Here is a 13847-nt window from a genome sequence, read left to right on the forward strand (position 1 = left end):
ATTATAGCACGTAAGATCCAACGATGCGGCAGGGGTTGGCCATACGACAGTATAGATTAGATTAGTTGGATCTTGTCTCCTCAGCGCCTCGGCACGGATACTCAATCAAATGGCTGCGTCAACCTGACGGGTAGCTCAGAATGCTGTGGAGATCCTCCAAATATATGTCCTATCCTTCTATGGCCACTTGTATATTTCAGCTTCGTTCTCTTCGTCTTTCTACGCCATCTGTCTATCTGTTTTCACCGGTTTCTACTTGCTCCGAAGATCTCTACCCAAGATGGTCTTCATACCGCCAGCAAGCTCCCCAGCAATGCTTGGTATGCCCCCGAAGACTTATCTACCCAGCTTGGACCAATGGCTAACCCAAGGAATGATAGACGTTCCTGACACCGTTTCGCTGCCGGATTTCGTACTGGACAACAAATACCGATCGGTGCCCCATGAACAGGCGAGGAATCCATTCACGTGCGGCTTGTCAGGGACGACATATACGTCATTGGAGTGGAAAGACAGGATCGGCTGGCTTGCCAGAGCTCTTCGCCAGGAGCTGGGATTCGAGGTCAACCAGGGGACAGAGTGGGAGAAAATCATTGGCATTTATACTTTGAATACTGTGCGCTATACACCGATTCTGGCTGGACGTACTCGATATGCAGTTTGCAAAACTCTCGAGGAGCGATAACTAACCATATCAACCTCTAGGTCGATACTCTGACAGTATCATTCGCGGTTCATTACCTTAATGGAATTGCCTCACCCGCCAATGCAGCGTACTCAGCTGCCGAGCTTGGATACCAGTTAAAATTCGCAGGCGCGAAAGCCATTTTTGTGAGTTACCCCACGTCTCACCCCAATTGGAGCCTTGGCTAACCCAAGACTCAGACCTGCATCCCTCTCCTCGAAAATGCTCTGCAGGCGGCAAAAATTGTTGGAATCCCAGAAAAGCATGTCTACATAATGGAAATGCCAGATGCGTTCACAGGTGGCAAGAAGGTACCATTCAAGACTGTAGGAGAGCTCATCGAGCAGGGTAAGCATTTGCCAGCTATTGAGTCCTCGAAATGGACCCAGGGCCAAGGTGAGAGACAAACCGCGTTCCTATGCTTCTCAAGTGGCACATCCGGATTACCAGTAAGCCGTCGTTGCCCTCAATTTTCTATTACCCATAGCTAATAAAACCGCAGAAAGGAGTCATGATCTCCCACCGGAACTGCATCACGAACATCATCCAGATAACCCTTCACGAACAATTCGCTCGCGCCGGAAAGGGGCCTAAAGGAGGGCCACGCCGAGATGTAGCCCTGGGCCTTCTCCCATTCTCCCACATTTACGGCCTCGTAATCATTTGCTTGACCGGCGCATTCCGCGGCGACGAGACCATCGTGCTCCCCAAGTTCGAGCTGGCGACCTTACTCCAAGCCATCCAAGAGTGCGCACCACCCCATCCACCCTGCAACAGAACATAGCGGCTTACCCAACCTAGATACAAGATCAGCGTCCTCTTCATCGTTCCTCCCATCGTCATCGGTCTCATCAACGCCCACCAAATCTCCTCCCGCTACGACCTCACCTCCGTAGAATCAATCTTCACCGGCGCCGCCCCCCTCGGCGAGTCCACGGCTCGCGACCTCGCGAAACTGCACCCGACCTGGCTTATCCGCCAAGGCTACGGAATGACCGAGACGTGCACAGGCGTGTGCCTCACGACAGAAGAGGACGTCTGGTTCGGCTCCGCAGGCCACCTGCTCCCGGGCTTCACAGTCAAGATCGTGCGCCCCGACGGCTCCGAAGTCACAGCCCACGACGAGGAGGGAGAGCTACTCGTGCAATCCCACTCCGTCGTGCTGGGATACCTCAACAACCCCGCCGCGAACGCGGAGACTTTCCTCCCCGACACGGATGGAAAGGGGCGCTGGATTCGCACGGGGGACGTGGCGATCGTTTCTGTCGCGCCGAGTGGGAATGAGCATATCACTATTACGGAGCGGATTAAGGAGCTCATCAAGGTCAATGTAAGTCCCCACTACTTACTGACGTAATCCCCATATATCCCCGTCTAACGAGACCAGGGACACCAAGTCGCACCAGCTGAGCTGGAGGCTCTTCTCCTCTCGCATCCGTCTGTTGCGGATGCAGCTGTGATTCCTGTGCCGAATGATCGTGCTGGCGAGGTTCCTCGCGCGTATGTGGTTAAGTCGTCGAGGGTGTCGATTGAGGATAATGATAAGATTGTTAAACGTGATATTGCGAAGTATGTGGAAGCGAATAAGAGTCGGTATAAGTGGTTGGCGGGGGGAGTTGAGTTTATTGATGTGATTCCCAAGAGTCCGAGTGGGAAGATTTTGAGGAGGTTGTTGAGGGATAAGGAGAAGGAGGATAGGAGGAAGGCGGGGGGGAGGTTGTAGGGGTGGGGTTGATTTATTCAAAAGAAATGAGAGATGACTGGATTTATAAATGAATATATAGTAGCTGTACTTGCCTCGAGGAGTGAGTGTATGGGAAAGAACGAGGAAATGAGACGGCAAACCCGGGATATACATCAATTACATCGTTGGCAGTCGCCACTACAGTCCTCGTCGCCGTTTGTCCTCCTGTCACCGTCGCCCTCCCGTAACTGTCGCCCCTCTAAACACTGCAAAGCCGTATTCTTCGGTTCATTAACTTATGCAAAGAACAACCCGATACTCAACGAGCGGAAAGAAGATATTTTTGATATGTACACCCTTGCATGCCATGAGATCGGTGGCATACTTTAAACTTAATGATGCCATTTCTCATGACGACTTCGACCTCAACAAACTCACCGTAGGTCCATCGCTCAGCATCCCAGCAGAGTAGCCATTACCCTCACAGCGGGGAATGCTGAGGTGATAGAAGGCACATTCCGGATAGATATGTAGGCGTCTGCGGGACTGAGTTTGCTTCAACATATATCTTTTCGTTTTTACTTTATGGAGTGGTCTGCTGTAAGAGGGATGAAGGTGACAGGTGGTCAACGACGGCAGAACAGTGACAGTGACAAGGCACCGGTGGTAGGAGAGCAACGGCGACAGGGGTTTTAGGTGGCATTGTGAATGACGACAACGTAGCCAATCTCATAGCCCACCCCCTCGTCGTTATCGGGGTTCGAGTCGTAGAGGCACTTCTCCATAGCCTCAATCAGTGGCTGAGCACGCTGTATCCGTGTTCTTCGGCATCTTGACGCCTAGACTAACTTCCTGGCCTCTTTAAAAGCAGCTTGATACATCTCCCTTGACCTCGTCTCATTAGCTCCCTGTCTTCTTTGTATGTGGCATGGTATGCTTATTGTCTTAATCTTATCAGGTTTACCTCGAGGACTTTTGCTACGGCCACTATTCTGAATACAGCCTGATTTCGAAGGCCGAAAGTAAGTGTGGTAAACGGGTCTGATGTTAAAGATTGTCATGAAAAAAGTAGTCATCCATCTATCCATTCTCTTATATAAAAAAACTAAACTCCACCAATCCCCCCTCACACCCTACTACCTCTCCTCAAAAACCAATGCAACCCCATCATCCCCCGCCGTCACCACCCGTCCTCCACTCCCCACAAACGCGAGCACCCCACCCCCCTGCCCCCTCCACTCCCCAACCAACCCACTCTGTCCCACACCCGCACCACCAGTATCCCACCTCCTCACCACCCCATCCATCCCACTACTAACCAGCACCTTCGGGTCCCTCGCCATAAATGCCACCTGGACCACACTATCCTCCGCATGCGCCTCGCGAATATGTCTCTTCACCGCAAACCTCCTCGCCGCGTCAAACAGCACAATACTCCCATCCACGCTCCCCGCCGCCATGACCGTCGACGGCGGCGGCGCAAACGTCAGACTCTCCACACTATCCGACTGCGCGCGCAAATCGGCGAGAATAACACCCGCCTGCGTCGCGCCGCCGGGTCCACCGGTCTTCTTGCCCTTTGCTGGCGCGGCGCCGGGCTTGGGGAGGCCAACGATCTTGATGGCGCCGCCGGCGCCGCCGACGGCGACGTAGGATCCGGATGGGGCGATGGCGACGCTGAATAGGCCGCCTTCGACGGCGAAGCGCGCGTCGGCTGCGGTGAGGGAGACGATGGCTTGGGAGCTGGTGTTGCTGAAGGGGGCCCAGACGTAGAGGCTGCCTTCCTCGGAGACGGTGGCGAGGACGCTGCCGTCGGCGGACCAGGCGCCGGCGGTGCAGGGCGTGGTGTGCGCGAAGTAGGTTTGGATGATTGTTAGGGCGTCGGCGGCGGGTGCGGAGGTGTCAACGGTGTATACCCAGACGGAACCGTCGGCGGCGCCGAGGGCGAAGGTGTTGGGGTGGTCTGGGGAGGGGGATGCGGAGAGCCAGTTGATTTCGTCGACTTCGGTGGCGGAGGTGAGGAGGGTCCAGGGGGAGAGGGGTTTAGCAGGGGATGACGGGACCCAGACGCGGAGAGCGCCGTCGAGACCGCCGGAGAGGAGGGCCGCGCCGGCGGGGAGCGTGAAGGCGAGCGCGTTGATGGAGTCGGTGTGTCCGTCTAGGGTGGAGATGGCGTCGATGCCCTTGCGCTCGGTGCGCTCAGCGGGTTGGGTCTGGTAGCTTTCGGGGAGGACAGGGGAGTCGGCGGGGGTGGAGTCGAAGAGGTAGCCGATTCCGCCTGCGTCGTCGCCGTCGGAGCCGCCGGTGGCAATGAGGGAGGGGACGGTGGGATGGGCTGCGATGCAGAAGATGGAGTCGCGGAAGTTGTCGAAGTGACCGACGCTGTCGTTGTGGAGCGTGAATTCTTCCATTGCTTGGTCGCCGTCTGCGTCCTCACCGGCGTCGTCGCCGGAGTCCATGGCTGTGTCATCTTCGCCGGCGATTTCCTCGAGGGCCTCATCTTCGTCGAGCATGGCGGGCTCGGAGTCGGAGAGGTTCTCATTGTAGGGGTTGGCGGCTGACATATTTGCGATGGTGGCGGGGTTGTTTTGAGAAAAGTATGAACAGTCTTTGCAGAGTGATGGATGTCAACAGAGGATATGTGCCCTTTTGAAGTGCACTTTTTGAAATTCAAGAGGAGACAAACGGTGGAAGGGTTAAAGAGAGAGGAAGTTTGGTCAGGATTCGCTGATTATCAAGCACAAAATGGAAAGTCGAAGCATTTCGTTTTTCCCTGTTGCCGATAGTAGATAAGCTTTGGCGGGGTCCCAAGAAATCTAGCCACACGCCGGAGTGTGCGTCAGAGCCCGATGATGTGTTTTATGACTAAGCCAAGGGATTAGTATGACTAAGCCAAGAGAAAATAAGAGTCCAACGAAATTGTTCGGAGAGCAGAGGCGGAAAAGCTTTATTCCGAGAAGGCCAAATATATTTCCTAGGATGTCCCGGATATCAACCGGAGAGCAGCAGAGTGGATTGCAGATAATGAGTACCAGATGCTTACAGAATGAGTATCATCTACTCTACAATACACACTGCAGACCCTCGATCGCCCTTCCCAGGCCTCACATGCACCAGAAATAGTCTCTCATACCTAAAAACCCTGACCAAGACAACCCATCAGATCACCGCCAGCACTCCCATGTTCACCTCCAAACTCCCATCTTGACCAAGAGAAAAGAGAACCCCAGAAATCCCGAAAATATCCTTATTTTTTTGTTGTTTCTTAAAAAAGGTCCACCTTGGACGACGTAATATGTACCCCCCGCCTTAGTATCCCCAACAATCCCCCCCAAAAAACAAAGCCCAGCCCAAAGATCCCCAAATTCCCAAAACAACCCGATAAAAAACAAAATGAAATCCCATTCCCGCTGTGCAAATCCCTATCCCTATAACCCAGATTTCCATGCCCCTCCGTTTCTACTATACGTTGTCTCCTTTCCACCTCCCCATTTTCCGCCCATGCTGCTTGCTTCTTTCTCACCGACTCCCCGTGACAATGACAGCACCCCTCCACCACGCACACCGACGCGCCCGGATAAAGAAGATAAAAAATCCACCCCACCAGCAGTCACCATCCCGTATTAAAAAGGTAGTCTCGGAAGAGACCGAGTCAGACAGACACCCCATCCGTCCGGCAATCGCAGCCAAAAACAAACCAGACGACAAGAGACCTACACCCCGCCATATCCAGGCCCAAACAAACAAAACAAGTCGACTCCCGTATACCCCCATACCATCCAGGTACGCAGTGAGAAAACCCAGACACCGATAGAATCAAGTTCTCTTACACGCAGCATCTAGCCCCAGACGCTGGCCTGCACGGCGAGGGAGCCCTTGCCCCATACGCCGCCACCAGCGCCCTTGCCCCATCCCATGCCGCCGTTTCCGTTACCGTTTCCATTACCGGCCTGCGCGTTCGCAGCGCCATCCCTGGCATCCTCGCTCTTCTCCTGTGCCGCTGGGGCGCCGAAGCCGTAGCTCAGCGGAGAGGGGAGGGGGGTAGTGCGGCCCTTTTGGGCGGTTGCTTGGTTAGGCGCCGCGGTGGAGGTGGTGGGGGTAGTGGTGCCGGTGGTAGCGGTGGAGTTGCTAGAGTTGGCAGTAGTTGCCGCTGGGCGGGTGCCGATTGGCGCCACGCTGCCAGACTGTCCCTTTGCGTTCGGCGGCGAGTTAGCAGCCGGGGATCCGCTCGAGCCGCGGTTCTCGAATGGGCTCGAGCGCTCCTCGGCGGGGGTGCCTACTGCGCCAGCAGCGGCGTCCTTGTGGGCGGGTGCCTCAAAGGCAAGAGGGGAGTGGCCACGGCCGGGCTGGGCGGGGGTGGATTGGCGGGTGACGCCGTTCTCATCGACGAAGGAGCCCTCGGAGAAGGTGGAGTCGCCGTAGAGGGCGGACCGCTGGCGGGCAATCAGATCGCGGCGCGAGTCGTTGGACATCGTGGAGGGGGAGAGGGCTCGGTCGGGCTTGGTGCCGAAGGCGGAGAGTTCGGCGAGGGCGGCTGCGGGGATGTCAGCGTTTGTGTTCTTTTGTGGTGGGGTGAAGTGGCGTGTGGAGAGAAAGGGGAGGCGGATGAGGGAGACAGGGAGCGGTTATTGGGGCTGGCGGCGGGGAGAAATGGGGGATTGGAAGAAAAGGAAATGGGAGGCAGTGGCCCCTAGGAACATGCCTAGGAACATGCCTAGGAACACGCCTAGGAAACAGTGGAGGTAAGAGAAGACATGCGTGCACATTCGCCACAAAGGAAACCGTAAGGAAACCGCCAAAGAAAGCCAAAGCCAGCCACCATCTGTGAAGAAGAGGAGGGAGAGGGAAAAAATGCCATTCCGATTACTCGAGAGAAGAGGGAGGCCTACTGCGGTTATACTGCTGCTCCTGGTGGTAGTTGCGGAGCTCGCGCTCGCGCTGCGCCGCCATGCGCCTCTTGGCCTGGAGCACCTGCTCGGCCTCGCTGGCGCCGCGGGCCGGCTGGTGCCGCTGCGTCGCGTAGAAGGACTGCAGGTTCGACGCCGAGAAGGAGCGCGCGTCGCCGCTGAAGTCGTTACCGCCGGCGCCTACGCTTACGGAGTTGTGGCGAGGTGGACCGGCTAGAGGAGGGGTTAGTGGCTGGTTCCGTAGTAGGCAGGGAGAGGAAGGAAGGGGGACGCAAGGGGGACGCACAGTATTGATCGGGGAACGAGCGTGCGGGTGCGCCGAGGGGCGCGGAGTCCCGGCGGGCTGGAGCGCTGAAGGCCTTCCCGCTCTTGAAGAGATTCTCGACCGCACGGTCGACCTCTGGTATAGTATTAGCCCCTGAACTTTATTTCGAAGTGGTGATCCCATGGCGTAGCGCAACAGCCGGTACGCCGCGTATACAGCATCCGACCATCTGCTGCGCCGTAACCGTCTCGGTCATATTTTTTCCACGAGGTATATTGTGTTGTATAGGGGTCTTGGGGTGTTGCGAACGTACCCTCTAACTGGGAGCCGAAGGCGGTTGAGTCCTCGCGCGGCGCGACGGAGCTGGCACCTGTGGAGAGCATAAGTCAGCGACATCATCCATCATCCGTTCCGGCGAACTGGAGGGGCGGCAGGGTGGTCCTCCTTACCTGATCTCGCGGGGGGGGTCTGGTGTTCCCAGGTGGCCTGACCGGCGGCGGTGGCTGGCCACTGCTGGTTATCGTAGTAAGACATAGCCGAGCGGGAGGGACGGAGACGGAAGCGCGCGCACGGGAGATGAGGTTGAGGTTGGTGGGAGGTGACGGGAGGTCGAAGTGGGAGAGTCGAAGGAGGGCGACGGAGAGGTAGAAGAGGGAGAGAGAGAGAGAGGAAGAGAGTAGATTCGATAGAGGAGTAGTCGGAGGGTAACGACGGGGAGAGTAGGTGACGTTTTCGTTGGTTGGTGGTTATAATGTTCGGAGGGGGGGGAACGGAAATAGAAGAAAAATGTTTGGGTGCTGGTGGTTTGAATTGCGGAGAGCGAGAATGGAGCCAGAACGGATAAGTGCGGTGGACACACTTTTTTCGGTGCACAGTGGTTATGAACGTTGCAGGTTTTTGGACTTACCGAGATTGAATTGGACGGGCCGGGGGGGGGGGGGTGGAAGGAAGAAGAAACGAAAAATAGGAAGGATAGGGGGGGTGGGGGATGGAGAGATGGAGGATGTGGGGTGAATGTAGTGAGAAGTAAGGTTGTAGAAGGAAAGGGTGATGGGGTGTGATGGATGGGGGGTGAATGTAGTGAGAAGTAGGGTTGTAGAAGGAAGGGTGTGATGGGGTGTGAATGGGAGAGTGAGGAGAGTGAAAGTGGGTGTAATTTGAGGAGGGTAGAGTGGTGGGTGGAGGGGGTGTGTATAGATGAAATAGAGAGGAAATAAAGAGGGAAATAAAGAGGGAAATAAAGAGGGAAATAAAGGCAGCAAGTGGTAGGGAGTGGTAGGGAGTGGTAGGGAGTGGTAGGGAGTGGTAGGGAGTGGGGGGTGAATGTAGAGAGAGAGTAAGGGGGAGATGAGAGAGGCATTTAAGGATGATGTAGCCAATGGGAATATTGGGATTATTCATATACTGGTGAATGTGTGAATTACGGAGTAATTCATGACTGATTGATGACCTCCCACACATCTCGTCTTTGTCGTCTTTGTCGTGTTTGTTGTCTTTGTCGTCTTTGTCGTCTTTGTCGTCTTTGTCGTCTTTGTCGTCTTTGTCGTCTTTGTCTGCCACCCCCCCAAATTCCAAATTCACCCCTCGTGTCTCGTCATCGGCCACACCCCGCCAAGCCCCAGCGTCCTCGACGGAAAAAAAGGACCGTCTTGGAAGTCACTCTACCTCGCTTCCCCCACCCCGCCCACCAGTTTCTACACTGAAACAGATTGCTGAAGATGTACAGGTACGTCCGTCTTCAGGAAATCCTCCCCAATCTTACCTCGGCGCACACACCACCACCAGACACCAGAACAGAACTGGCGGCGCGCTAGTCGAGTACAGTAGCGCCGCCGGGAGGGATGGGACTGAATGGGGGATAGTGCGAGGGAGGGATGCTGGGGAATGGAATGGGGGCATTGAGAGTGGGTGAGAGTGAGGTGAGTGATGCCATGGGGTACGCTGCGATGTGATACCGTCGACGGTCCACATACTTCACGGTGTGAATATAGGCATGAGCATGCGCCATATGCACCCCCACCAAACAGACAACCCGCGAATGACATGCAACGGAGAAGGGTATCATTCATAAGCAGCCAGCAGCCAGCAGCCAGCAGCCAGCAGCCAGCAGCCAGCAGCCAGCAGCCAGCAGCAAGCAGCAAGCATATCTCAGCAAAATAACGCCACCCCATCCTATCCCTCGTGTCCTATCCCTCTCCAGTCCTATCCCACGCCTCAACCTCATCCCCCAAATCCCACGCCAAAGTTCAAACCTCACGCCAAATTCCCAAGTCGATGTAATTTTTAACCTCCCCTCATCCACCACCACCGCCATCCTCATGCACACCCCCTAAACCTCATCACAAAACCTCTCCTTCCCCCCCTCCCCCTCCTCCTCTCGCTCCTTCCTCTGCTCAACCCCCAACCGCCCCCCCCACCCCCTAACCCACCACCCCCCCCACGCCTCCAGCCCACTGGCCACCACCACAACGACAACAACAACAATCGGTCCTATCGCCGCGTCCGCGCAGCCCGTCCAGATTATGCCCTGTGCCGGCGTACCGGGGGCGCCGCAGCGGGCTGGTGCTCGCGCGAGGGAGGCGATGAGGAGGAGGCGGGGGGGGAGGGAGAGGAGGGCGTCGATGAGGAGGGTTGTGGATAGGATGGTTGTTGGGAGGGGTGATTCCTGGTGGGGGGGTTAGCTGTGTGCACTTTATCTGCGACTGGCGGGAGGGCGTGGTGGGAAGGGGAGATGGAGGGGGTGTGGGAGTGGAGGGAATGAGTACACACCTTCACGGCACCCCAGATCCCGAGTAGGCACGGCAGGACCAGAAGTTGGAGGTAGATCGCGTAGGCCTTCGCGAGACCCCATACTGGGTATAGTAGCGGTGAGGGGATGTGCGGGAGGAGCAGGGTGGTGAGGACGCTGGTTAGGAGGAGGAGGTCGGCGGCGAGGAGGGTGATGAGGCTGGAGAGGGGTGTTAGTTGTGTTTTTATCTTGAGAGGGGGGTCACGTGAGTGTGTGGATGGGGAGGGAGGATAGTTTCGGAGAGGAGGTGGACGAACCGATCTTTCGAAAGTGAAGGCCAGCGCCATGGCGATGGTGATGGTGATGGGTCTCGTGAGGCCATGGTATTCTTGCGTCCCTCTATTGAGGTTGGGTATCGTAGTTGGTTCGTCGTATCGTCAAAGGTCATGCCGAATCCAACTCTCGCACCCGCTTCAATCTTGAAATATCACCACTCTCACTTCCAACAATGCAGCAGCCGTTCAACAGCACGACGATTCGAATTGGGGAAAAAAAGAGAGATATGAAGCTCTTGTGACCTCGCCCAGCGCTCGCCGGCGGGGGACGCACACCTCGTTATAAGCTTTCGCGCGGGGTGGTTGGCGCGGGTGAGACACCCGCCAGCCACGGACGGGCAGACCTTGCTCTTCACGGCGTGGTTGGGGTGCGTCGTCGGTGACGTAGCAGGGGGGGAGTGAGTCTTTGAGACCGTTTTCGTCGCGGACCTGGATCTGAGATCGACCGCCGCTGATAAGAGCCAACTGCTTTAGGTAGGTAGGTAAGTTGTAGCTTGAGAGAGAGAGGGAGAGAGGAACCGGGGATCCGACAGGCGGAGGGAGCGAGGGCGGCACACACAGTAAGTTACGTACATCACCCACCGTGCGAACCGCGCTGCCGGGATCTCCGGATGGATTAAGCGATGGGGCTAAAACAGTACAGTACCTCGATCGTCGCGTCGCGTATCTCGTATCCGCTCCCAGTTTATGCGTGCGTCTCGTTTCCGTAAGTGCCGCCGTCGTCGTCGGTGGTACAGTACGTAGTGGTAGGTGGATCGATCGAGAAGAGTACACAGCCCTATGAGCATAGATAGGACTTAGGGCTGTGTATCTTCTCGATCGATGAGCTATGAGGAGCTGTAAGTAGAGTGCTACGGCGAACACTAACCGGCTTCACCGTGTGAATCATCCACCAACCACCCAGATGACCAATCCCTCACCTCACCTATCCTCCATAAACATACATCCCGACACGCCGCCACCGACAGCAACCAGCCAACCACGCATCCGGTGCGTGCCCGTCCGGCAAACTTCCGTACTCTCCTCCGTCCCCTTTCCTGCGTCCTCTCTTGCATCCCCTCTCCTGCATCCCCTCCATCCAGCCCGCGCCCATCCAGCCAGCGCGTCCATACAGCTCATGCATCCCCCCCCACCGCCCCTCTCGACTGCCTCTCGACTCCCGCGCATCCGGAGACCTACCAGCTAGTGGCATACATACAACATGCAGCGATGTGCGCCACGGCGGCGCGCGCCGCCGTGTACATCAATCACCCAACAGACAGCAGCAACAACACCAGTGCACATAACATCAAGCCGCCAAGCATGCATCCATCCATCGCACGCATCGGGCTTTATCGGCCGGGATCGCCGGGTGCACGTCGTGCCGCCAAGCCAGGTTGCAGATCACGTGGACTGTTTGGGGTGGGTTATGTGACGTGCCATATATCTGTTTTATTGTAAAAAAATGTGTACGGAGTACCAAGACAAATAAAAACCATGGATGGTCACGTGATTATAGCCTACCACGACGCCACTGCCGTCAGGCGGGGATGAGCTAGGGTTCGGCGTGATGGTGGTGGTGGCCGTGTCGGGACCGTGCGATGCGATGGCGATGAGATGGTGGCTGGCCTGGCGTGGGGTGCTTTATTGTGAGTGATTGTGCTTACGCTGTGAGAGGTTCTGCGATGTTTAGTCTGAGGGATGGGTGGGACTTGTGATGAGAGGTGTGAAGCGTGGGTGAGTCTGGGGTCGATGAGGCACAGGATGAGTATGGGGGATGCTGTGCGCTATAACCTGCGAGGACGAAGGGGATCTGTCGGACGGATGAGGTAAAGGGATGGTTCGTGCCAGCTGGTTGCGGAGAGACAGCGGGAAGAGGACGGACCGGGGTGGGGTGGTGCTGTACATACGCCAAGGAAAGGGGGGAGGGATATAGGATAGAGGAGAGTAGAGTACAGCGTCGATGCGATGCGATGCGGCAATATGGATGGATTGAATGTCCGACTTTGCTGCTGCTGCGGAGGAGAGGTCTGTATCAGCCCCGTCAGCTCACTCGGCTTTCCCATGTCTGACATCCGGTCTCTGTCCATTGAGACCTGGTGGGTTGAGGAGCATTTCAAGGCGGCTTGGTAGTGACTCGCCAGCCAGGGAGCAGGGGCATTCCTCTCACGCCAACATACATCAAGACATGCTGTCCATGCTGTCTAGGAAGTTGGAAGCGCAAAGCAGCCTGTGGAGCATATCCTGCCTTTTCCATTCGCCCCGTCCGTCGTGCGGCGCGGCAGGAATGCGGGTGTGTGGGGAGAGGTCCAGGCTGATTGATATGTGATATTTCGCGGCGCATAAGTTGACACCTCGGTTTTCTCCGTTCAGGCAGATCAGGAAAAGGGGTGCAGAAGGGATAGATGTATGTATATGTATGTGTGTATGTGTGGGCGGAGAAGCAGATGGTCATGAGGGGTGGTGTTGACAAGAATAGAGATAATCAGGGGTGAATAAAGAGTTGAGGGGAATTGATGTGTTAATATAGACAATTTCGAAGTAATTTGGTTGGTATAGTATATTTTGGTATGGTTGTGGTATATTGTGGTGGTGGTGTGGTGTGGTGTGGCGTGGAACGAATGAGGTGGAACGAATGAAGGGGTTGAAGGGGTGGAAGGGGTGGAAGGGGAAGGGGCGGAAGGGGTGGAAGGGTGGAAGGGGCGGAAGGGGCGGCAGGGGCGGCAGGGTGGATAAGGGTTAGTCCAGGGAAGACAGGGAAGGGGAAAGGAAGGGGTCCACCAACAATCTGGGCAGAGAATGCGAGGGGATCGATCGATGCTGGACCCCGAAGTACCTCTACTACCACACGCATTAGAGTAGCATAGGAGGAGTGAAGCGGCAGTTAAGGAGTGAAGCGGCAGTGAAGGAGTGAAGCGGCAGTGAAGGAGTGAAGCGGCAGTGAAGGAGTGAAGCGGCAGTGAAGAGTGAAGCAGGAGTGAAGTGGAAAGTGCTGGATGCGTAGTAGTGGTGGTAGAGTAGAGTAGAGTAGAGTAAGTTAGAGTAGAGTAGTGGTGGTAGAGTAGTGGTGGTAGTGGTGGTAGTGGTGGTAGTGGTGGTAGTGGTGGTAGTGGTGGTAGTGGTGGTAGTGGTGGTAGAGTAGTTTGGTAGTGGTGGTAGTGGTGGTAGAGTAGCGGTGGTAGTGGTCTAGTGGTGGTAGTTGGTAGTGGTGGTAGTGGTGGTAGAGTAGCGGTGGTGGTGGTCTAGTGGTGGTCTAGTGGTGGT

General features: G+C 56.1%; 4 protein-coding genes across 4 annotated transcripts; 1 reads left to right on the forward strand and 3 right to left on the reverse strand.

Annotated features, from left to right (window-relative positions):
- Positions 1 to 92: 92 nt before the first annotated feature.
- On the forward strand, positions 93 to 2387 carry VC83_04922 (uncharacterized protein). Its single transcript, XM_024468548.1, has 6 exons — positions 93 to 320; positions 381 to 616; positions 706 to 831; positions 886 to 1134; positions 1188 to 1432; positions 1487 to 2387. The coding sequence occupies exons 1-6, from the start codon at positions 281 to 283 to the stop codon at positions 2040 to 2042; spliced, it is 1452 nt and encodes a 483-aa protein (XP_024323792.1). The 5' UTR covers positions 93 to 280; the 3' UTR covers positions 2043 to 2387.
- An 841-nt stretch (positions 2388 to 3228) lies between these two features.
- Positions 3229 to 5386, reverse strand: VC83_04923 (uncharacterized protein). The gene is made up of 2 exons (XM_024468549.1): positions 3334 to 5386; positions 3229 to 3254 (listed from the first exon to the last, which is right to left on the reverse strand). Exon 1 carries the CDS (start codon positions 4931 to 4933, stop codon positions 3506 to 3508), a length of 1428 nt encoding a protein of 475 aa, XP_024323793.1. The 5' UTR covers positions 4934 to 5386; the 3' UTR covers positions 3229 to 3254; positions 3334 to 3505.
- VC83_04924 (uncharacterized protein) lies at positions 5387 to 8467 on the reverse strand. The gene is made up of 5 exons (XM_024468550.1): positions 7991 to 8467; positions 7855 to 7911; positions 7563 to 7676; positions 7259 to 7489; positions 5387 to 6903 (listed from the first exon to the last, which is right to left on the reverse strand). The coding sequence occupies exons 1-5, from the start codon at positions 8073 to 8075 to the stop codon at positions 6209 to 6211; spliced, it is 1182 nt and encodes a 393-aa protein (XP_024323798.1). The 5' UTR covers positions 8076 to 8467; the 3' UTR covers positions 5387 to 6208.
- A 1182-nt stretch (positions 8468 to 9649) lies between these two features.
- VC83_04925 (uncharacterized protein) lies at positions 9650 to 10857 on the reverse strand. The gene is made up of 3 exons (XM_024468551.1): positions 10587 to 10857; positions 10311 to 10488; positions 9650 to 10206 (listed from the first exon to the last, which is right to left on the reverse strand). Exons 1-3 carry the CDS (start codon positions 10715 to 10717, stop codon positions 9871 to 9873), a joined length of 645 nt encoding a protein of 214 aa, XP_024323799.1. The 5' UTR covers positions 10718 to 10857; the 3' UTR covers positions 9650 to 9870.
- Between the last annotated feature and the right edge of the window lie 2990 nt (positions 10858 to 13847).

The sequence above is a fragment of the Pseudogymnoascus destructans genome (genome assembly GCF_001641265.1).
Source record: "Pseudogymnoascus destructans isolate 20631-21 unplaced genomic scaffold scaffold_11, whole genome shotgun sequence".
Taxonomy (NCBI): domain Eukaryota; kingdom Fungi; phylum Ascomycota; class Leotiomycetes; order Thelebolales; family Thelebolaceae; genus Pseudogymnoascus; species Pseudogymnoascus destructans.

What these genes read in the sequence shown, in the direction of transcription:
- VC83_04922 (XM_024468548.1), top strand. Translation starts at nt 281, where the DNA reads ATGGTCTTCATACCGCCAGCAAGCTCCCCAGCAATGCTTG. An exon ending in GCATTTATACTTTGAATACT is followed by an intron (nt 617 to 705) that starts GTGCGCTATACA and finishes ATCAACCTCTAG; the next exon opens with GTCGATACTCTGACAGTATC. An exon ending in CAGGCGCGAAAGCCATTTTT is followed by an intron (nt 832 to 885) that starts GTGAGTTACCCC and finishes CCCAAGACTCAG; the next exon opens with ACCTGCATCCCTCTCCTCGA.
- VC83_04923 (XM_024468549.1), bottom strand. Translation starts at nt 4,933, where the DNA reads ATGTCAGCCGCCAACCCCTACAATGAGAACCTCTCCGACTCCGAGCCC.
- VC83_04924 (XM_024468550.1), bottom strand. Translation starts at nt 8,075, where the DNA reads ATGTCTTACTACGATAACCAGCAGTGGCCAGCCACCGCCGCCGGTCAG. An exon ending in GACCCCCCCCGCGAGATCAG is followed by an intron (nt 7,912 to 7,990) that starts GTAAGGAGGACC and finishes TGCTCTCCACAG; the next exon opens with GTGCCAGCTCCGTCGCGCCG. An exon ending in GGAGCAGCAGTATAACCGCA is followed by an intron (nt 6,904 to 7,258) that starts GTAGGCCTCCCT and finishes ACATCCCCGCAG; the next exon opens with CCGCCCTCGCCGAACTCTCC.
- VC83_04925 (XM_024468551.1), bottom strand. Translation starts at nt 10,717, where the DNA reads ATGACCTTTGACGATACGACGAACCAACTACGATACCCAACCTCAATA. An exon ending in CCTTCACTTTCGAAAGATCG is followed by an intron (nt 10,489 to 10,586) that starts GTTCGTCCACCT and finishes ACCCCTCTCCAG; the next exon opens with CCTCATCACCCTCCTCGCCG. An exon ending in GGATCTGGGGTGCCGTGAAG is followed by an intron (nt 10,207 to 10,310) that starts GTGTGTACTCAT and finishes CCCCCCCACCAG; the next exon opens with GAATCACCCCTCCCAACAAC.